This window comes from Bubalus kerabau, chromosome 8 (assembly GCF_029407905.1).
Source record: "Bubalus kerabau isolate K-KA32 ecotype Philippines breed swamp buffalo chromosome 8, PCC_UOA_SB_1v2, whole genome shotgun sequence".
NCBI lineage: Eukaryota > Metazoa > Chordata > Mammalia > Artiodactyla > Bovidae > Bubalus > Bubalus kerabau.
Genome location: NC_073631.1, coordinates 103091213 through 103114497, shown reverse-complemented (window position 1 = coordinate 103114497; position 23285 = coordinate 103091213). Strand labels below are relative to the sequence as shown.

Below are 23285 nucleotides of genomic sequence, written 5' to 3'. Positions count from 1 at the left end.
GGAGATAAGCACACGTCCTTCTAGTCCACCATCTTGAACTGGAAGCCCACATCAGTTTTTTTTGTTTGTTTGGTTGGTGGTTTTGTTTTGTTTTTAACCAACTGATTACATTATGAGTTCAGTTATTCAGACTTGGATATTTGGCAGATACTGTCTTGAGGATGAATTTAATGAGACTCAATTCAAGGAAAACAGGTGATAATTTTTATTGCCAATGACAAAATTCAGATTTTCAGAGAAAACTAAAATTTTGGAACATTTACCTCTGCCGTTCTGAGCTTGACGACTTCCCAGTACTTAAAAAGACTTTTTCAGTGAGATCTGAGATGATATCAATGAATGTGATGTTTTGCTGTTGTATAAAGAAAGTTGTCAACATCAGGAAGATTTGCATAACTAAATATAAACCAATGTATTCTAATATATTGGAAAACCAATATTGGTAAACCAGTATATTCTAATACATGGATAATCCAGTATATTCTAAATGGCCAATGCAGGAGATTACAGAATCATGCTGCATGGATATTTATTATAATGTCAAAGAAGAATATCCATAATTGACTAAAAAGACTTAAATTTTTTTTTACTTGTTAAACTACGTATCTTCAGGAGGCCAAATTTTTCTTCATATATTTCAGCCAAAAGAGTATGTCAAAATAAATTGAATGTGGAAGCAGATATGAGAATCAGCTGTCTTCTATTGAAGCAAGCATTTTAAAAATTTACAAAAATAATATACAGTACCACCCTTCTCAATTTTGGGGTGGGGGAAATATGGTTATTTTTATTAAAATTGCATTTACATTAGCATGTAATGTCATTATTTCTATATGAATTAATAAACATTTAAAAGGCTTTCTAATTTCACATTCAGTAAGTACCTACAGATATAATCCCCTTTAAAAAAAAAAAGTTCTTTGGGATCTTGGAACTAAAATGTTGGCAAATACTGCACTAGAAATCTTAAGATTTTCCTCACCTTTTTCTCCCACTCAAGGGAGCACAGGTGATCTATTTTCTGATTTGCTGATTCCCAAGACTGCCTTTACACATGAATGTTGATTTGCATAACGTATTCTTTCCAAACTGGAGATCAGAGATTCTCAACCTTCTGCCTACCCTCCAGCACCTCACACATCTCCCATTAGTATTAGTGTCAATAACTCCTCAGGGGATTGGATACCTTTATTGTAGATTGTTCCTCCCTCTTTAAAAGTCTGTGTTGTGGAGAGGTCAAAATAAAATCGGGCTAATTTAATTTTCTTTTGTATTAATGTATTTTTCTTTTTTACACTTTTTGTTTTTGCTTTATTCTTATAAAAAATTGAAAAGCTGTATTGATGGAGGGGATATGTTCAGTTTTGTTTGTAATATAATTAGCTTTTATGGTCAGCAGACTCAGGTCTTTCTTGAGCTCAAAAAAACTTATTTTTATCACTATTTCTGTTCCCTTTGTTCTGTTTCTGTGTTTATAGGTTTGAACTTTTGACATACCAATTATCCTTTTTTTTAAATTAATTTTATTTCTTTATCACCTTTATATTCTGGAAGATAAGCTTGTTGTCAATTCTTGATTTAATTTTTCTTGAGTAGTGCTGCCCAGTTCTACTGACTTTGGTGCAGATTTTAATTTTGCTATTACAGTTTTCATTTTCTTGCTACATTTTACTTTCTTAGCCAACTTGCTTTTCCAATCAGCTGGCATCTCAGTTTGTTCACTGTGTATGTTTGCCGGTTTTCTTCTTAAAATACCTGTTTCAAAGAAAACATGTCTTTTGGATTCCATTTTGGTCACACTATAAGTGCTTGCTAAAATTAAGTTTCTTGAGATTCAATGTGATATTCCTTTTCTTTTGCTAAATGATTAATTTTTATGCATTCCCATATTGTTTTTCTTCTGTTACTTACCTTTTAAAGTGGGAAAGCTGTCCAGTTTCAGGGTACGTGAACAGATAGGATGTGATGATTGCTTCTGCCTCGTGTGCTAGAATTCTAGTTTGAGGTGACTTTGTTGGCCTGATATGAGATCTTTTATGCTTTATATTGATATTGCCTGCTTCTAATAAACTTCAGAAAAAATTCTTCAGACAGGAATGTGCCTTAGGTCTCTGACTCTGTCTCTGCATAAGATGATCCTTTGTGAGTAGAGAAATAGTAGATCACTTTTTTTCTCTCTCATGGGAGCAGGCTCTGCAGCTAAGAATGAATATGCAAGTAGTTTTCTGAACTTTTTTTTGGATTGTCCTTTCCTGCTTGTTTTCCCAGAAGTTAGGACAGGCATATCAGAAAATGTTTCCCTCAGAATATGTTACTTATACTGGAGTTCAGTTTACTTTCAAGTCTGTGGACATAATTCAGATAATGTCAGAACCTGTAAACATTTATATTCTCTTTTTTGCAGTTCTTGACTGTTAGATAAAGGAAATCTCAAGCATTTCATTGAAACTACGGATGATAGAATGTTATGCTTGGGGCCATATGGGAAAGGATGGTTAGAAGAGAGTGTGACGAACTAGATCTAAGATAGTTTGAATGGTAGTACGCAAATACACTACCTATCTCTTTATGCAGCAAATTGAAGGAAGCTTTCTGACACTGGTGGGGCTCATTCCCTAGTCTTTTTCTTATTTAATTTTTTAATAAATGTCTTTAGGTGACCATATGAGGATAGGGGAGATACAACTGGAGGGAGGGGCAGATGAGGAATAACAAAACTCTTTTAATAAAATCTAGAAAGAACTTGGGAGCCTGGAAAAAGAAGGTGACTTTTTTAAGATGCAGTTTAATAGCAGTTTATGTAATGGCCCTCCATGTATACTCAGAAAGTAACTGAAATTCAAGATGACAGCAAATCATATAGAAAAAAAATCTCATTTTAGTACCATGGCTACTAAACAGTAATCTAATGAAAGGGGGAACTCCTTGTTCCATGTGTCCCCAAAGAACAGGATCAAAACCAGTAAGCAGTGAAATTTACAGCATTTAAAGCAGGGATAGACTGACTTGTTGTAAGGTCTTGAATTGCCTTTCATTAGAGAGATTCAGTTGTATGCTGGGCATACACAAGCAGGGATTCAGATGCAATATGAGCGGTTGAATTAGATGACAGAGTCCTTTCCAACAGTGAGATTATGTGGCTTTCAGACACTCTTAACAGTGTTTTTTAAATACCTCTTTATATTTGTTTTGTATATGTTTTGGTAAGCAAAAGGTTACATAGTGTGACAAACATGGTATAAATGAATACGTTAATTCTTTAAATTGGACTTTTATGTACAAGTCACCCATAGACATGGTAGGTAGGCAGTATAAGGCATTGTCCTTTAATGGTGTTATCATCAAAATGACATATACCTAATTAAATAAAGGTAAATGTAGTAAAAGACATATAAATAAGAACTATAAGAATTAAATGGAGGAAATTGTTTATCAAGAGTATCAAGGGTGGAAGGCGGGGAGAGTATCAGGTAAAAGTTTCATAGAGAAAATAGATCTTCAAGGGCAATGGAATTTCAGTAGACCAAGAAGAGCAACAAAGTGAAGTTTCCCAGATACGTTGGGAGCAGTGTGTCTGAGAATAAAAAAGTCCAGAATGGTAAGTTGGTGTTGAAGATGACTTGAGTATCATGGTGAAGATTTTCTGTTTAACAAAAGGGAGCAGGTGAAATGTTTTTGCGTGAGGAAGAGGTGTGACCAGTGTTCCTGTGTTACTCTTCAGGAACATTGATTTACATTTTTTAAATTGTTGAAAGTGGGAAAATTGATTGGGAAACTATTCAAATGAGAACTCTTGAGACCTCTGATAATATTATCAGTTAACATTTATTGAGTGCTTCCTGTACCAGATATATTACCTTATTTCAGTGAAGCCTCACGGCAACAGGGGCTTCTCTGGTAGCTCAGCTGGTAAAGAATCTGCCTGCAGTGCAGGAGACCCCAGTTCGATTCCTGAGTCAGGAAGATCCACTGGAGAAGGGATAGGCTACCCACTCCAGTATTCTTGGGCTTCCCTGGTGGCTCGGATGGTGAAGAATCTGCCTGCAATGCAGGAGACCTGGGTTTGATCCTTTGGTTGGGAAGATCCCCTGGAGAAGGGAAAGGCTACCCACTCCAGTATTCTCGTCCATGGACTATATAGTCCATGAGGTCGCAAAGAGTTGGACACGACTGAGTGACTTTCAGTTCAGTTCACAGCAACAATGTATTATAGGTGCTTTCCAAATGAGCACCTGGATTTCCTGTTGGCCTATGAAAATTCCATATAGCATAATATATTATTTAATTTCCCCAGGTACCACTCTCTTACATACACATACATCTGCACTCTCCAAATCAGTAGACACCTTGTTGAATACTGTTATTCCTTAATTTAGCATTTTAGAATATGCTGTTATAATTAGCAGTCAAAACAAATTTTTATTAAAGGTTTAAAAGAACCATGTTTAGAATTATGGTACAAATGAAAAAGTATAAGATGTGGTGTCTGACCCCTAAGGCCATTGAATTAACAATACAAGATATAAATAGATGAAAAGTTAAATTGCAGTAAAAGATGAATTGCCAACAAAGTTGTCGAACATTAAGTTCATTAAGGTTCCTCTGTATTTTGTGGTACTTAACTAAATGGCATTCATTTATTTGCATGCTAGCTTCCCAAGAAGGTAGCAAATTCTTTTAATCAGAGTTCAGCCTTCCTATTTTATCCCAAGCAAGTAGCACAGTGTCTAACTTACAGTAGGCTCAGTAAATGTTGAATTAAATTGATTGCAATTAGTATGTCTTTTTCAGATACCATATTGCATCTTTTTAAAAACCATTGCCTACTTTTGTTGGCAAAACAACTCTAAGAATAGGTTTGAAAAAAAGTTTTTTACTTTGAAATGTAGATGTATTTTTTACATGATTCGTGTTGTTGTATTAAACCTTCCTGCTTGATCCAGTTTGTGTGGAAAGTTAAATGTACCTATATGTAGCAGCCATTTTCCGCTTCCAGTCTCTTAAGCTACTACTTTGTTTTGTGGCCAGAGGTATAGAAACACCTGTTTTCCCTGGTCTTAAATAAAAGGGGGGGAACAGTTGTAGACTTAAGAGGCCATCTGCTCCAGCTGCAGAGTTTTCCAAGGTCTTCCAAGCTTCTTGCTTCCTCATTGTGGGCAGTAGCAGAGGTAACTTAGTACTAAGGGTTTCTGTCTGGTGGTCTTCCCACTGTTTAAATACTACTTCCCATCATAAAGTAGAAAAGTTAAAGGAAGGGGTTCCTAACTTCTCAGGGATCATCATGGTACCCTTTGAGAATCTGATGAAAAGTGACCTGGGCTCTTTACCTAGAAAATGTATACACACAAAAGAATTTGTAAGCTTTTTGAAAGTCTCTTCACTGATTGTCAAGTAGAATATATCATATATAGAAACAAAATAGCTTCAAAACAGATTTCTTGGTACAAAAAAAATATAGTAAAAAGTATAATTTTAATGTAACAAAAATCTGTTGTATATTTAACAACCAACAGGCTTCACATTGCGATGACGGAAAGGAGAGTAAAATGATACTGGATAAATTATTCTTGCTAAAAAGGGAAAAGGGAAGCTAAACCAGCCTGGATGTGTTGACAAGTTATATTTGTCAGCCTGCTTTACCTGAACTGTATGTGGTAAACAGAAGCTGTGTGCAGTTATTTGTCATCTGCCTGGTTATTTACACACCCATCATGGTGAGAATTTATTGCTGTCCAACTCTGTGACACATGATATGATTCTATTGCATGATGTCTTTAAAAACATAAAAACTATCACTGAAGAAGTAATCAAGGTATATACTATTACTGGACTATAAAGCTAACCAGTTTTTATCAACTGAATTATATATGATAATCAATTCATAATCAAGATCTCAAAAATTAGTTTTAAACATCTCCTGCTGCTGCTGCTAAGTCGCTTCAGTTGTGTCCAACTCTGTGCAACCCCATAGACGGCAGCCCACCAGGCTCCCCCATCCCTGGGATTCTCCAGGCAAGAACACTGGAGTGGGTTGCCATTTCCTTCTCCAATGCGTGAAAGTGAAAAGTGAAAGTGAAGTCGCTCAGCCGTGTCTGACTCTTGGCGACCCCATGGACTGCAGCCTACCAGGCTCCTCCATGGGATTTTCCAGGCAAGAGTACTGGAGTGGGGTGCCATTGCCTTCTCCAAACATCTCTTATAAGTGGACAAATCAGAAGAGGAAACAACAAAGAAATAGAGAGCAGAAGGAAAACTACTATAACGTGGTGTCCCTAAAGCCAGAGGAAGAGAGGGTGCTTTAAGAGGGGAGAAGTGATCCACTTTGTCATGTTGGGACCTCAGTTAAGGTGAGGGCTAAGAGATAACCTTTGCATTTCACAACATGGAGGTCTTTGATGTCAGCAAAAATGGCTATAGTATAATAATGAGGGTGGAAGCCAGATTAGAACAGGAAGTAATAAACCGGAGATAGCAGATATTCACAGTTGTTTTGGCAAGTTTAGCTATGAAAGGGAGGAGAAAGAATAGTAACTGAAAGGTGGATGTCAGGCCTAAGGATAGACTTTAATGTTGCTGTTGCTTTTTTAATGGAGTTGTGAGTGGCATATTCTGATGAAAGGGAGCAAGTAGAGCAGGAGAGGTTGAAAACACAGGCAAGAAAAGGGATAACAAAGGAATGAGTTTTTTTGTAAGACAACAAAAAAGGATGATACCAAAACTTACGTGAGGGATTGCCTTTAGATAGGAAAGGATTTGTCAGTTGCAGGAAAATAGAAGTTCAGGAGGAAATTCATGTCTGAAGACCATTTTCTGTTTGGAGAAGAATACAAGGTTATCTGCTGAGAATAAAAAGAAAGGAGGAGGCTTACAAAAAGTGGAAGAGATTTAAAATAGTCTCTGTAAAAGCAAGAAAAACAGGAACATGGTAAGATTGCCATGTAATGCTAAGGGACCTGTTGAAATTGTGCATCTCTCACTTCTATCCCCAGAATCTGGGAGACAAAATTAGGGTTAGATTTTTCTCCGTAGCTGGTCATGTTTCATGAAGTTAGAATGAAGGTGAAGAATATGTCTGACATCCTCTCTTCTGATCGCTGATGCCTACTGAGAGTGAGGAGAAAGGAACTAGATAGAGCACTGCCTATCTTCCCTATTTCACCACCACTACTGAAGTTAACACCTCTCCAACTGCTGGGGAGCTGGTTAAATTGTCATTCCAATCCCTCCGTCAGTAAACATAGCACTGGTCTCAAGTTACTGCTGCTATTACTGGATAAGGAATGCATTATCAGTAGTTGCTTGAAGTAGAAGATGGTGTGTATGACTTACTTCCAAGTCTTTCACTTGAGCAATTTCACATTTGTTCAGTATAAAAGCTTCTATTATGTAAAATTTACTATGTATCAGAAACTATCTAGGCATTAGAGCTGCAAAAGTAACTAATAGTGACATGATGTGTGGCCTGCGTTCATAGAGGATACAGATAGAGGCAGGTTGAGTGGAATGTATAAATACAAGCTGCTTTGGGTACCCTTGTGAAGGTCATACTACTCAAAGATGACTTTAGAGGAAGTTTGATTAAAGCTTGATTCTAAAGGATTAGTAGGAATTAACTGGGTAAAAGACAGTGGAAAGGAATGGGGTCAGCATAATGGGGCTGGAAGTTGAGGTGCCGAGTAAGATTTTTTTTTCCAGCACTGCAGACAATTGTTTTGATATCTGAAGCCCACCCAGCTAGTAGGGGCCATACTGATCCACACTTTTTCCACCTTAAAACTTTTCTTCCATCTAGTTTGTTGAGTTATAGAATACAGAGGTCAGGAGCTTTTCATTTAGCATTAACAATGAAATAACTTGACCCCAAGTAGCTTTTCCTTTTAAGTCTCCCATGAAAGTACTGTTAGTCATTACTGCCCCTCTTCTACATCAAATTTTAGTTAGCATCAAGAATAGAGCCACAGAGACTTGATTTAGGAAAATCTATGTTATTGAGGTATAATTTAAATGCAAGAAATTGCAGATATTTAAAGAGTACAACTGGATAAGTTCTGACATGTATACAATCATGAAACCATCACCACAGTCAAGATAATGAAGTTGGTGGATTCCATCACCCTCAAGTGCCCCTTCGTAGTCCCTCCCTTCCATAATACCCCAGTAAGCAACTACTATTCTGCTTTTTTATTAGTATATATTAGTTTCTGTATTTTATATCTTTATGCCAGTACCATGCTTTATTGATTACTGCAGTTTTCAATAATTTTTGAAGTCAGATATTGTTAGCTCTCCAGTTTGTTCTTTTTTTTCAAAGTTGTTTTGGCTGTTCTAGATTGTTTGTTTTTCCACATGAAATTTAGGGTCAGTTTGTCAATTTTTTTTTAAAAGCCTGCTAGGATTTTAATTGGTATTGCATTGAATCTATATATCAATCTGTGGAAAATTAACATCTTTGCAATATTCAGTCTCCCCACCCATGAATGTGCTTATCTCCATTTATTTATTTAGATCCTCTCTTAATTCCTCTCAACAGTGTTTGGTGATTTTAAGTATATAGGTATTGTATTTTTTGTTAAGACTTATTACCAGATATTTTATAAATTTGTATGCTATTGTAGATAATACTGGTTTTAGTTTTTATTTGTAATTATTAACTGCTGGTGCTATATTAAAATGCAGTTGAGTCAGTATATTGATCTTTTGTTCTTTAACATTGCTACTTATTCTAGTAGCTTTTTGGTAGATTCCACTGGACTTTCCTCTACATAGCTATCATCATCTGTAAACAAAGACAGTTATACTTCTTCCTTTTCAAAATGGATGAGGTTTGTTTGTTCCCTGGTTGCACTGTTCAGAACCTCTAGAACAGTGTAGAATATAGGTGATAGAAGAAAGATGTCTTGTCCTGGTTTTAGGAGAAAAGCATTCATTCAATCTGTCACCAGTTAAGTATGATGTTAATTGTACTTTCTCTGTAGAGGCCCTTCATTAGTCCAGAGAAATGTCCTTCTTTTCCTAGTTTGCTGAGCTTTTATCAGTAAAGGATGTTGGATTTTGTCAGATGCTTTTTGAGATGATTGTACGGTTTTTCTTTTTTTCAGTTTGTTAAAATGGTGAATTATGTGGACTGTCTTCAAATACTCAACCAACCTTGTATTCCTGGGATAAATACTACTTAATCATGGCCTCTTGTACTTTTATACATTATTTGATTGAATTTGCTAACATTGTTTAGAGTTTGTGTTCGTGAGGGACATTATCCTGTGCTGTTCCTGACTTGTAATGTCTTTGTCTCAGAATCAGAGTATGTTGACCTCAAAGAACACATTTTAGCCTTCCTATTATTTTAGAAGAGTGTGCAGAATTATTATTATTCATTTTTTCTTAAGTGTTTGGTAAAACTTACCAGTGTAGCCATCTGTGACCTGGGAGTTTCTTTGTGGGAAGATGGTCTGTAAAATCTGATATTAGCACTTTCTGTGCTTTTTTTCCCCCTAATCATTCTAGCTAGAGATCTATCAATGGTATTGATCTCAAAGAAATAGCTTTTGATTTCTATTATTTTTCTGTTTTCCATTTCATTGGTTTCTGCTCACTTTGAATTTATTTTTTTTTTAATAGACTTTATTTTTTAGAGCATTTTCAGGTTTGCAGCAGGGTACAGAGATTTCCATATGTCTTTTTCCCATGCATTTTCTTACGGTAGAAGGACAAAGATGGTTAATTCGAGACCTTTCTACTTTCCCAATATAGGTATTTAGTACTATAAATTCCTCAAAGGCCTACAGAAGAAGATGCTTTCTTTCCTGTCAGTCACACTAAGCCTTTCCAGTATTGTCATTTTTGTCTGCTAAAATAAGAATTGTAAAGGCAGTGTCTGCAGGGGTAAAGGGGAGTTTAAACTCACAACTGTTCCTTTTCATATGCCTTTTGCACATTTATACCAAGTTGAGAAGGACGGTATCACGTATTTTAATTCAGGAACACAACTTTTGACAAAGCTGTCTTAACTGACAACTGCAGTTATTTCTTTACTTTCTTCCACTGAAAAGGCCTATCTAGTTAATCCTCTCCAGTTAATAATTAGCATGAATAATGGAAAGGAAGTGAAAGGAAAACTAGTTTTATCTAAATCATTTTAAGCAATACTTCTTTGCCTCAAACAAAGCCTCACATTTCTGCAGTTGTGAATAAAGATTAAGCTGGTACTCCAGGTTGGCCTTACTTTTAAATTTGTTTCTGAATATAAAGTATAATAAGTCATATCTTTATATTTCAGCCATTATTCTGAACCTTCATTAACCTAATTTTGGATAGTCTTTTAGAACTAGTATGAATCAATCCACAGCAATAATACTTAACCTTTATTAAACATACTACCTTGTCTAGTACTTTGTTAGATACTTTGCATGGATTATTTCATTTGATGATACACTAAAATCCAGTGAGGTGTGTTTTTAGTCCCATTTTATAGATGGGAGTGAAAATGGGAAGAAAACAAAGATTTCGAAAGTAGTCTTAAGGTCCTACAACTCTGGTAGAATTGGAGCTCTTCCCCAGTCTCCAGTGATATTAAGTATGTTATACACCTTCTTTCTGCTGCTGCTAAGTCACTTCAGTCGTGTCTGACTCTGTGCGACCCCATAGACGGCAGCCCACCAGGCTCGCCCGTCCCTGGGATTCTCCAGGCAAGAACACTGGAGTGGGTTGCCATTTCCTTCTCCAGTGCATGAAAGTGAAGTCGCTCAGTCGTGTCTGACTCTTAGCGACCCCATGGACTGCAGCCTACCAGGCTCCTCCGCCCATGGGATTTTCCAGGCAAGAGTACTGGAGTGGGGTGCCATTGCCTTCTCCCACATCTTCTTTCTACTAATGTGTTAATTTACTGTATAAGGAGCGTTGTTGTTGTTTAGTCGCTCACTTGTGTCGGACTTTGTGACCCCATGGACTGCATCATGCCAGGCCTCCCTGTCCTTCACCATCTCCCAGAGTTTGTTCAAACTCATGTCCCTGGAGTCAGCGATGCCATCCAACCATCTCATCCTCTGTCATCCCCTTCTCCTGGATTGTAGCTTCACCTTCAGCATCACAGTCCTTCCAGTGAATATTCAGGGTTGATTTCTTTTAAGGTTGACTGGTTGCATCTCCTTGCAGTCCAAGGGACTCTAAAGAGTCTTCTCTAGCACCACAGTTTGAAGGCATCAGTTCTTTGGCACTCAGCCTTTTTTATTATCCAGCTCTCACATCCCTACATGACTACTGGAAAAACTATACAGAACTTTGTAGGCAAAATAATGTCTCTGCTTTTTAATATACTGTCTAGGTTTGTCATTGTCTTCCAAGGAGCAAGTGTCTCTTAATTTTGTGGTTGCAGTCACCAACCACAGTGATTTTGGAGCCCAAGAAAATAAAATCTGTTACTGCCATTGTTTCCCCACCTTAATCTTTAGTTCCTCTTCGCATTCTGCCATAAGGGTGGTATCATCTGCATATCTAAGGTTATTGATATTTCTCCCAGCAATCTTGATTCTAGCTTGTGCCTCACCCAGCTCAGCGTTTTCCATGATGTACTCTGCCTGTAAGTTAAATAAACAGGGTGACAATATTCAGCCTTGACATACTCCTTTCCCAATTTGGAACCAGTTTGTTCGTTGTTCCATGTCTGGTTCTAACTGTTGCTTCTTGACCTGCATACAGGTTTCACAGGAGGCAGGTAAGGTGGTCTGGTATTCCCATCTCTTGAAGAATTTTCCAGTTTATTGTGATCCACGCAGTCAAAGGCTTTGGCATAGTCAATAAAGCAGAAATAGATGTTTTTCTGGAACTCTCTTGCTTTTTCGATGATCTAGCGGATGTTGGCAATTTGATCTCTGGTTCCTCTGGCTTTTCTAAATCCAGCTTGAACATCTGGAAGTTCATGGTTCACGTACTGTTGAAGCCCGACTTGGAGAATTTTGAGCATTACTTTACTAGTATGTGAGATGAGTGCAATTGTGTGGTAGTTTGAGCATTCTTTGGCATTGCCTTTCTTTGGGATTGGAATGCAAACTGACCTTTTCCAGTCCTGTGGCCACTGCTGAGTTTTCCAAATTTGCTGGCGTATTGAGTGTGGCACTTTCACAGCATCATCATTTAGGATTTGAAATAGCTCAACTGGAATTCCATCACCTCCACTAGCTTTGTTCATAGAAAGATGCTTTCTAAGGCCCACTTGACTTCGCCTTCTAGGATGTCTGGCTGTAAGTAAGTTATCGTACCCTCGTGATTACCTGGGTCGTAAAGATCTTTTTTGTACAGTTCTTCTGTGTGTTCTTGCCACCTCTTCTTAATTTCTTCTGCTTCTGTGAGGCCCATTCATTTCTGTCCTTTATTTTGCCCACCTTTGCATGAAATATTATTCCCTTGGTATCTCTGATTTTATTGAAGAGATCTCTAGGCTTTCCCATGCTATTGTTTTCTTCTGTTTCTTTGCATTGTTCACTTAAGAAGTCTTTATCTCTCCTTACTATTCTTTGGCACTCTGCATTCAGATGACTTGAATAAACAATCCATTAGAAGTTACTGCTGTGAATTACTCATATCCTCTTAACTGAAAAAGGTTGTTTTATCATCGAGGAATTAAAAAGGAGGAAAATTATTTTTTATTAAATTCTTGACATAGAGACAATATATTTAAAACATACATCTGGCCTGGAACTCAGAAACACTGTGTGTAATTTAGTTTCCTGACTTAATGCTCTGAGGCCTCCACTGATCGTTGTGACAGGCAGGTGGTTTTACCTCTTGGAATGCTTTCTTTTTTTTTTTTTTTTTTTAAAGTACCAGCCCTTGAAAAATAAGATGATAACGCTAATATTTTCTGGAGGATGTAAAACCCTGGAGGTAAACTTTTTCCTTAAGGGAAAAAAATAGCTCTGTATATTTAGTGATTTCAAATTGTTTGAATTTAATGATTTTATTGTTTGTAAAATAGATGCTTTATCTATATTATGACCCTTAACCTTAAAATGAAAATACTGAGTAATGGATTTGACTCAGTATTTAAATAAATACTTATTTATATAAGTAGCTTATAATAGCTAATCATATATCTGTTAATTTTAGCTATACCACTTTATTTTCAGTGCTTTGCATGGATCAGTTACTTTAATTCTCACAACTCCATTAAATGTATGTTTAATCATGTGATTATTAAATTACTATCTGCCTCCCACACTGGGTGGTAAGCTCTGTGGAATCAGAAACCATTTCGGATTTTGTTTACCATTGTTCACTCTGTGCACAGAGCTGACCCTCAATAGAGCTTAAATTTGAATGAATGAATGAAATGAATTCTTAATAGCTAATACTGATTACCTTTTGATAGTGATGTCTGCCTCCATCAAAGTAGTGATGCTTTCTCTGAAGTATTAAAATACATGTTATATGATCTGTGTAAAATCTTTAAGTATTTAAACTCAACATTTTTTCTTTGCTGGTCACATCTTGACCTCATGGTGATTAAAATTCCTTAGAAATAGAGCACAATCATATATTTCATTACATTTAGCTTTTTTTTTAATAATTGTTTTCAGCTTGACTAATGGTTTGAATTGCGGTCATACTGTGTGCTAACCATTGTGCAGAATTTAATTTCAAGTTCTTGGTTGCTTGTTTCACTTTGCAGGTAATGTAATTCTTTGACGAAACACTTGTAGCTTTAAGAAGGTAAAGCTACCAGATGCCTCATTTCCGTTCTTCAGTCTACCATCCTTACGAATACTGTTTTCATTTGGCTTCTAAGGGAGAAGATGTCAACCGGACACTAGAAGGTGGAAGAAAGCCTCTTCATTATGCAGCAGATTGTGGACAGCTTGAAATCCTGGAATTTCTGCTGCTGAAAGGAGCAGATATTAATGTATGTAAAGAACATTGTCATACTAGAAAAAAAATTCCTGTTGCATGCTATTGGGTAGTTGTTTTCAGTAGATTTGTAAAATAGTTACTGGTGGAAATCTCATGTGAAAGTAAGAATATAGTCTGAAATTTTGCTGAATTTCTGTAGCTTAGAAATACATGGTTGTGATTTTTTTTTTAGTAAGCAGGACAAGTTTATTTTTTTAAACTGATAAAACTGGGGGGTGGGGGACACAGGATAGATAGATTCATGCTTCCTTTTCATGTTCTAAAGCAGTTTGAGAGTTAGCACTATCTGTAGGTAGCAAATGGCTATCACCCAATGGAGGATAGGCCCTGTAGTCATACGAAAAATCTAAAAGTGGATTTTTGGACAACAGTCAGGCAGCAGTTATCTCTTGATTCTTGCCTTTTGTAGCCTCTGCATTTCAGAGTTTCAGAAAAATGTTTAACCATAAAGAGCAAGTGAGATGAACTTTTCACATCTCAGGGGCTGCCATGTCACCTGGCCCAACTGTGGGCATCTGTTACCTCTTCATACTGGCGAGCCTACAGTAGTGGGGAGTTGAGGCTCATAGAGGTTAAGTAACTAGTCACACAGTTAAGTGCCAGAGTCCAGATTTGAGCTGGGGTCGAAGTCCTGCTCCCTCTGTTTCACTGGCTTCTAAGGAGAAACTGCTTGTGGGCCTAGGCCTCTGTCAGCTCTGTAAGAGGCTAAAAATGGGAGAACATTGATTTTCAGTTATTTACAAACATTCTCTAATGATCTAGAGAGAAGGAAGAAATGAAAAATGGATCAAGTGATCTATATCTCATTCTTTCATAGGCTCCAGATAAACATCATATCACACCTCTTCTGTCTGCCGTCTATGAAGGTCATGTTTCCTGCGTGAAATTGCTTCTGTCAAAGGTGAGGTCAATTGCTGGTTTTTATTGTTTTATAACTCTTCAAGCTAAGTAATTGGTTATTAATTTACTTAAATTTTGTGTGGCATCAGGAACAGAAAAATCAGAGGTAACAGCCAAAATTGAAGACTAGATCAATGTTGCTTGAAAGAGCTGATCCACACCCTGTTACCAGTTCTTGGTGGGTAAAGAGCCTGAGCTAGAAAATAAGTCAACACAGTCTCCGTCATCAAGAATATCTTGCAATTTTCTTTTTAAAAGTTAGCTGAACTAGACATTGTACTTAATACAGAAAATATTGTCCTGTGCTAGTAACAGTTTGCGGACTGGTTCCAGATTCACATACCACACTTTTATAACCTTGCCTTTGAAATTTGTAAACTTCTTTGTAGTGATCTTTCTGAGCAAGATTATTGAGGATTGCTGTAAGGGACTCTCCAAGTCATTTGGTTTCTTGATGTGATTGAGATCATGGTACATTTGGAGTTTTCCAGTGTTTTGTCTTTGACCTTGATTTGAGAGCTTGTAATCAGAGTCCAGCCTTAAAAATTAACCAGTCAGTTGCAACCATTCTAACTGTATTAGATGGAAACTGCAAATGTTGGAAGACAAGAAATCATCGTAAAATAAGGCACTCACGTTAATCCCAAGATTATCTTTTCATGGCCATATTCTGGAAAATGTTCATAATGTTTAATTTGGAATTTTCAAATAGGTCCTGCTAAAAGAAGCAAGAAAGAGTTAGAAATAAAATGAGTAAATATATATGAAGCATTTTGCATAGTACCTGACACATTATAATAGTCAATAAATAGTAGCTTTTATTATGTTTAAGACTAAAGAGGATTTTATGCTTCATAGACTCAGTTTCAGTAGGATTTGGAGAACATTGGGAAAGAAAGTAGTACTTTTGTCCCAACACTTTATTGACAACTTTTCAAAGGTACTATCTGAAAGCAGTTAACCCAGGTCCTTTAAAATTAGGGGGTTTTACCCATACCTTCTGCACAAATACCGGATTTCTTGAAATGTGTGGTGGTGGTGGTTTTTGCAAGTTTTGGAGAGTTGGGAGGTTTGAGGTAATTTTTAGATATTATATACCACACTGATTTAAAAAGCTAAAATAAAGGAACACATTATTCTTTGCCACTGTAATGGATCCAGTATCTTTGATAGAATGTGGTCATGAAGATTTCCAGCCACTGTATCTTTCTCCTGTCTTCCCGTCCCCCACACTCATGTAAAGATTAAAAAAAACCTTTGAGAACTATGGATAATTTCAGCCTTGGGGGAATGTTTTTGTATTATGTTAAAAACTGGTTGTCGGAGGCTACAAATACTAATTTACAATTCATGAAAGATTTAATTGTAATATTTTATTGGTTAGGACTCTCTATTGAAAGTAACTAAACCCAGCTTAGACAGGCTCAAGCAGTAAAAGAGATCATGTTGACTCACACAGTTCTAGGTTGAGGCACAGCTTTTCTGTGGGTTTAAGCCACATGACCAGAATCTGATTTCTTTGTCTCTGTCTCTCAGCTTTCTTCCTTAGGGTTGGCTTAATTGGCCCACCTCAATATATCTTCTGAGTGTAGAGCAAAAGAAGCAGCAATACTGTATTATATTTGAGAGATGCTCACTCCAGTACTCTTGCATGGAAAATCCCATGGACAGAGGAGCCTGGTAGGCTGCAGTCCATGCGGTCGTTGAGGGTTGGACACGACTGAGCGACTTCACTTTCACTTTTCACTTTCATGCATTGGAGAAGGAAATGGCAACCCACTCCAGTGTTCTTGCCTGGAGAATCCCAGGGACGGGGAAGCCTGGTGGGCTGCTGTCTATGGGGTCGCACAGAGTTGGACACGACTGAAGTGACTTAGCAATAGAGCTTAAAAGTTCTCAGAGGAAAAATTTTTAACTATGTCAGGTGATTTTTATTTAAACTTATTGGGGTAACCATTTCACAGTACATAGACATATCATTTTGTTGTATACCTTAAAGTGTCAGTTATATCTTAATTACCAATTAATAAGTCAGAATAAAAACAAGAAATGAATGACGACGACGACTCCTTTCTCTGTCTTTCTGTGACCTTTTGTACCTAGCCAAGGCTTTTTGTTCTCTGAAAATAAAAACCTCCAGGGATCCTTTTTTAGCTTAGGGCTCTGGTCATTTACCAAATGAGGTACCCCTAAGCCAGCTCCTTCTTTGTAGCCAAATTTCAAACTGTAGATCAGAAATGTATTTGTTTCTGATAAGCCTTTCTTTCGACCTCAGTTCAGTTTAGTCGCTCAGTCGTGTCCAACTCTGCGACCCCATGAATCGCAGCACGCCAGGCCTCCCTGTCCATCACCAACTCCCAAGGTTCACTCAGACTCAGGTCCATTGAGTCAGTATGCCATCCAGCCATCTCATCCTGTGTCATCCCCTTCTCCTCCTGCCCCCAATCCCTCCCAGCATCAGAGTCTTTTCCAATGAGTCAACTCTTCGCATGAGGTGGCCAAAGTACTGGAGTTTCAGTTTTAGCATCATTCCTTCCAAAGAAATCCCAGGGCTGATCTCCTTCAGAATGGACTGGTTGGATCTCCTTACAGTCCAAGGGACTCTCAAGAGTCTTCTCCAACACCACAGTTCAAAAGCATTAATTCTTCGGCGCTCAGCTTTCTTCACAGTCCAACTCTCACATCCATACATGACCACTGGAAAAAACCATAGCCTTGACTAGACGGACCTTTGTTGGCAAAGTAATATCTCTGCTTTTCAGTATACTATCTAGGTTGGTCATAACTTTCCTTCCAAGGAGTAAGCATCTTTTAATTTCATGGCTGCAGTCATCATCTGCAGTGATTTTGGAGCCCAAAAAAAGAAAGTCTGACACTGTTTCCACTGTTTCCCCATCTATTTCCCATGAAGTGATGGGACCGGATGCCATGATCTTCTTTTTCTGAATGTTGAGCTTTAAGCCAACTTTTCGACTCTCCTCTTTCACTTTCATCAAGAAGCTTTTTAGTTCCTCTTCACTTTCTGCCATAAGGGCAGTGTCATCTGCATATCTGAGGTTATTGATATTTCTCCTGGCAATCTTGATTCCAGCTTGTGCTGCTTCCAGCCCAGCGTTTCTCATGATGTACCATGCATAGAAGTTAAATAAGCAGGGTGACAATATACAGCCTTGACGTACTCCTTTTCCTATTTGGAACCAGTCTGTTGTTCCATGTCCAGTTCTAACTGTTGCTTGCTGACCTGCATACAGGTTTTTCAAGAGGCAGGACAGGTGGTCTGGTATTCCCATCTCTTTCAGAATTTTCCACAGTTTATTGTGATCCACACAGTCAAAGGCTTTGGCATAGTCAATAAAGCAGAAATAGATGTTTCTCTGGAACTCTGTTGCATTTTCGATGATCCAGCGGATGTTGGCAATTTGATATCTGGTTCCTCTGCCTTTTCTAAAACCAGCTATCTGGAACTTCATGATTCATGTATTGCTGAAGCCTGGCTTGGAGAATTTTGAGCATTACTTTACTAGCGTGTGAGATGAGTGCAATTGTGCAGTAGTTTGAGCATTCTTTGGCATTGCCTTTCTTTGGGATTGGAATGAAAACTGACCTTTTCCAGTCCTGTGGCCATTCTGAGTTTTCCAAATTTGCTGGCATATTGAGTGCAGCACTTTCACAGCATCGTCTTTCAGGATTTGAAATAGCTCAACTGGAATTCCATCACCTCCACTAGCTTTGTTCGTAGTGATGCCTTCTAAGGCCCACTTGACTTCACATTCCAGGATGTCTGGCTCTAGGTGAGTGATCATACCATCGTGATTATCTGGGTCATGAAGATCTTTTTTGTACAGTTCTTCTGTGTATTCTTGCCACCTCTTCTTAATATCTTCTGCTTCTGTTAGGTCCATACCATTTCTGTCCTTTCTCGAGCTCATTTTTGCGTGAAATGTTCCCTTGGTATCTCTAATTTTCTTGAAGAGATCTCTAGTCTTTCCCATTCTGTTGTTTTCCTCTATTTCTTTGCATTGATCGCTGAGGAAGGCTTTCTTATCTCTCCTTGCTGTTCTTTGGAACTCTGCATTCAGATGCTTTTATCTTTCCTTTGCTCCTTTGCTTTTCACTTCTGTTCTCTTCACAGCTATTTGTAAGGCCTCCCCAGACAGCCATTTTGCTTTTTTGCATTTCTTTTCCATGGGGATGGTCTTGATCCCTGTTTCCTGTACAATGTCACGAACTTCATTCCATAGTTCATCAGACACTGTCTATCAGATCTAGTCCATAAATCTATTTCTCACTTCCACTGTATAATCATTAGGGATTTGATTTAGGTCATACCTGAATGGTCTAGTGGTTTTCCCAACTTTCTTCAATTTAAGTCTGAATTTGGCAATAAGGAGTTCATGATCTGAGCCACAGTCAGCTCCCGGTCTTGTTTTTGCCCGCTATATAGAGCTTCTCCATCTTTGGCTGCAAAGAATATAATCAATCTGATTTCAGTGTTGACCATCTGGTGAGGTCCATGTGTAGAGTCTTGTGTTGGAAGACAGTGTCATGACCAGTGTGTTCTCTTGGCAAAACTCTATTAGCCTTTGCCCTGCTTCATTCTGTACTCCAAGGCCAAATTTGCCTGTTACTCCAGGTGTTTCTTGACTTCCTACTTTTGGATTCCAGTCTCCTATAATGAAAAGGACATCTTTTTTGGGTGTTAGTTCCAAAAGGTCATGTAGGTCTTCATAGTTTCAACTTCAGCTTCTTTCCACCTAGGACAAACAAAACAAGAAGTGATTACTCTTCAGATAGCGAGAGCACAGACCATTGTTCCATATTTCTTATTCCCAAAACACTATGCTGTTGGTCATTAAGACCTTAAATCTTCTACTTAAATAAGTTCCTAAAAAGCTGGCTTGATTTGAATGTATGATAAGCCATTATGTGTTATCCCAGAAGGATCTTCATAGATATATACTATATTGCTAAATTATCGGTTTTAAGTTGAGTTTCCTAACTTTAAAGTAGTTTTTAATTTTATTTGTGCCTGTAATTTTGTCCTTTGATTATATCTGAGCCTTAATTTTTGTAGCTAAATAAGTGACATTCAGTGGTGGCTATATTGATGGCAAACCAGTTGTAACCATGTAGAGCTGTTATTTTAGATGAAAGAAAGATTTTATCTTTTTGAAAGCAACACATTACCTTTTTAAAGCAATGTAATACAATGTAGTATTTTTTTTTCAAAATTAATTACATTGATTTTATATTTGCATAAGCTTCTTAATGGATACCCAGTAGTTCTGTTAACAAAATTTTTAAAGGAGGAAATTGTGCTCTTTCAAAAATCCTTAATTAACTAAAATAAGGCTATTCCATGGTCTAGTGCATTTATTTAAAGTCCAGTCAGAGTTGATATTATGTAATCTGGTTTGTCCTGCTTTTTATCAAAGTTAGAATCCTTATCAATTACTATGAATTCATTTGAAAGTACATAGTTTAGAAGTTTTCCAGATTTGTTGACAGCTCTAATATACAACTGATTCTTGAACAAAGGTTTGTATTGAACCAGCACACTTACATGCGGATTTTTTTCAGTAGTAAATGCTGAACATACTGCACGATGCATGGTTGGGTGAATCCACAAATGCGGAGGAACCACAGATACGAAGAGCCAACTATAAGTTACAAATGGTTTTCAGCTACACAGAGGGTCAACTGTATTATTCCACTGGTACATCATTAGCATAAGGGAAAAGCCAAAATAATATTTTAAAACTCAGTATGATCACAAGTAATGGTAAAAACAAAAATTACAAAAACAAGAGAGTTGCTAGAATGTATAAAATCAAACCACATGATTTGATTTTATATTTAAATCAAGCTATGCCATTTACTGGGCAATTTTAATTTTAATGCAGTGGAAGATGAAGTTATGACACAAGTGGGAATTTAAGATGTTTAATTCTTTATTATCCATATAGCAAAAAAGGAAGCTAACATCTATGGAAAATATAACTTTTGTTTTTGTAATCTCCAAGTACATAAGATGACCGTAAAGGAAGTTAAACAACTTCCTAAAGTCTAACAGAAAGTAATGGAATCAAGATTTTTTCCAAGATATGACTCCATACATGTTCTTTCTCCTTGAGAGTTCATTTTCAGACTTATCATTATGGAAAATTATGAGAAATGATTATATTTTTGCAGGTAAAAGCTGTTTGGCTTTTTTGTATTGTTATTTTTTATTGTTACACTCATGATTGAAAAAAAATGTAGAAAACACTTGTGAGCCTTTCACTTCAAGACTGAGGTCTGAGCATATGCCAGGGTATCCCCCTTTAACCCTCTGATAATAGAAAAGAGGTTTTTTAAAATAAATGAATCGACATCTGCTTTAAACCATAAGATGGGATTCATGAGACAATAAATTATCCTTGAGAGACAGAAAGCAGGTGATATGAAGCTGAAGAAGAAGGCATTCCCAAATATAAGCAAGAGAGGACTGTTGCAAGTTAGGAGTCGATCCAAGGCAGCTTGAAGCCCAGAAGTGGTCAGCACCCAGGGAATAAGCAAGAAATTACTATGTGAATAAAAACAAATATTGAAATATGAAATGATCATGAATGTTTAAAAGTATAAGCTAAAACTGTAGAACTACTAAATAATACTAAATAAGATTCAAGGAAAATGAACAAAACTCCTGGTACTCACCAAATCCAGAGTACATGAGAAACAGTGGTTTGGTGAAAGGAGACAGATGAAACAGATTAAAAATTCAGGCTCCAGAAGCATCCTGGGGAATAGAGTAGTCTTAGGGAGTAAGAAGCCCGAGTGAGGGTATGAAACAGAAGTGGCAGCTGCCCCGCAGTCGCTAAAAAGATCAAACCTAACAGACTTCGACCTAATGTTAAAAGATCAAACCTAACAGACTTCGACCTAATGTTATAGCAAAAACAGACCATGTAAGCACCTGTCATTTTAAATTGTAATTATCTCACAGTTGAATAAATTTTTTTTTCCTGAATAAAAACAGGAAACTTTTGTAATAAAAGATATTTAAAAGATGTATAAAAATATTACTGACTTCCTGGCTAAAATCTCAAATGCCTGAGTAATAGTAATGTTGCAGGCACACATTATGTAGAAGAGAGTTAATCACAAAATGGTACTCTCGAACTATGTTATGGCTGATGGATATTCGTAAGTCTAAAATTCATTTATTTTTCACAGTTACATATAATTTGGCAGCATCTTAATTTCTGTGTGGTTAAAAAAACAGTTCTCTGTGAGAAGTAACTGTTTGCCTGTAACATTAATACACCATCAGGCTAGACATTCCTCTAATATTAACATTTTCTCTAATCTAGTATAATATTTAATATATATCAGATTTCTACATTTACACTTACTAAAATTCTTTATAATTTATGTAATTCTTTTGATAATAAGAGATTTTAAGACGTCTCCTTGTTTTCTTAATTCTAAGGAAAACTGTCTCTAAATAATCCACTTTAGGGTATTGTGGGGAAAAGGGAAATACTTAACATCAAAGTAAACATTTATGTTTACTGTCATTTAGAATTCAGACAGATAAGCATTTGTTACTATAGTGTTTGTTTATACTCTGTCCCTTATATGCGATATACTACTATTAAAAATGACCACTCAATCTCCTATTAAATAAGAATTCTTTTAAACAAATAAAGAGAAAAGGCACCCTAGCATGAGAGAATCACAAATCTTATAATATTTAATGAGTTTTTAAAACATAATTACTGTTTTATTCTTACAGAATCAAACTGACAATATACTTGTTATTATAAATTCATTTGTTGGTAGAGACATTTAGCATACTAAGCTATATCTGAGAGAGAAAAGTCCAAAATAAACTTGGCTTTTTTGTCTTCCGTTATTTCTCTGCTTTACACTGTATCACAGAATGTACCTCCTTAGGATGTCTCCTGTAACCTTTCAAGAGAAATATGTAACCACTGATGTTTGTGCAACTCTGATGCACAGCTGATTCAGACCACTCTGTGTTCATCGTGTGGATAAATGAGCGAAAAACAGATTTACTCAATAGCCTTCCTTTTATAAAAAAGAAGTTGAAATGATTAACATCCTATGTACAACTGCTGTAGAGAATAAAAAGTACTAAAACTGCTAATATTAGAAAAGCATCTTACCTGATAATGCTGATGATTTTGCTCAATAATTTGTTTTCTATGCTGTACTTGAAAAAACTCAATCAGCCAGTTGATAATAAAATTTGCATATCCCTTTCAAATACCAGCATTGTCAAAAGAGGTGTCTGTGGTACAGATTCTGTTGCTTGAATTGAGAATCAAGATACAAGGGCTTAGAAGTCAACCCTTTTTCAGCTTAAACAAGTAGATGTGTGGTAGGTAGAAACATTTTTTTACTCAAATTACTCATTGTTCCACTCCTGGTAAAATCTAAACAGTTTTGCATATTTTCAAAGCACACATATTATTGAT

General features: G+C 36.8%; 1 protein-coding gene across 3 annotated transcripts in view; it reads left to right on the top strand.

Annotated features, from left to right (window-relative positions):
• The window catches only part of MTPN (myotrophin), a 79483-nt gene that overhangs the window by 36827 nt on the left and 19371 nt on the right, over nt 1-23285 (top strand). For 2 of the 3 annotated variants that reach the window (XM_055591011.1, XM_055591012.1), the window contains exons 2-3: nt 13781-13894; nt 14720-14803. In XM_055591011.1, coding sequence (XP_055446986.1) covers nt 13781-13894; nt 14720-14803 — 198 coding nt within the window. Of the gene's footprint in view, nt 1-13780; nt 13895-14719; nt 14804-14891; nt 16857-23285 lie in introns of those variants that run through there. The other variant, XM_055591013.1, reaches the window with a different exon arrangement.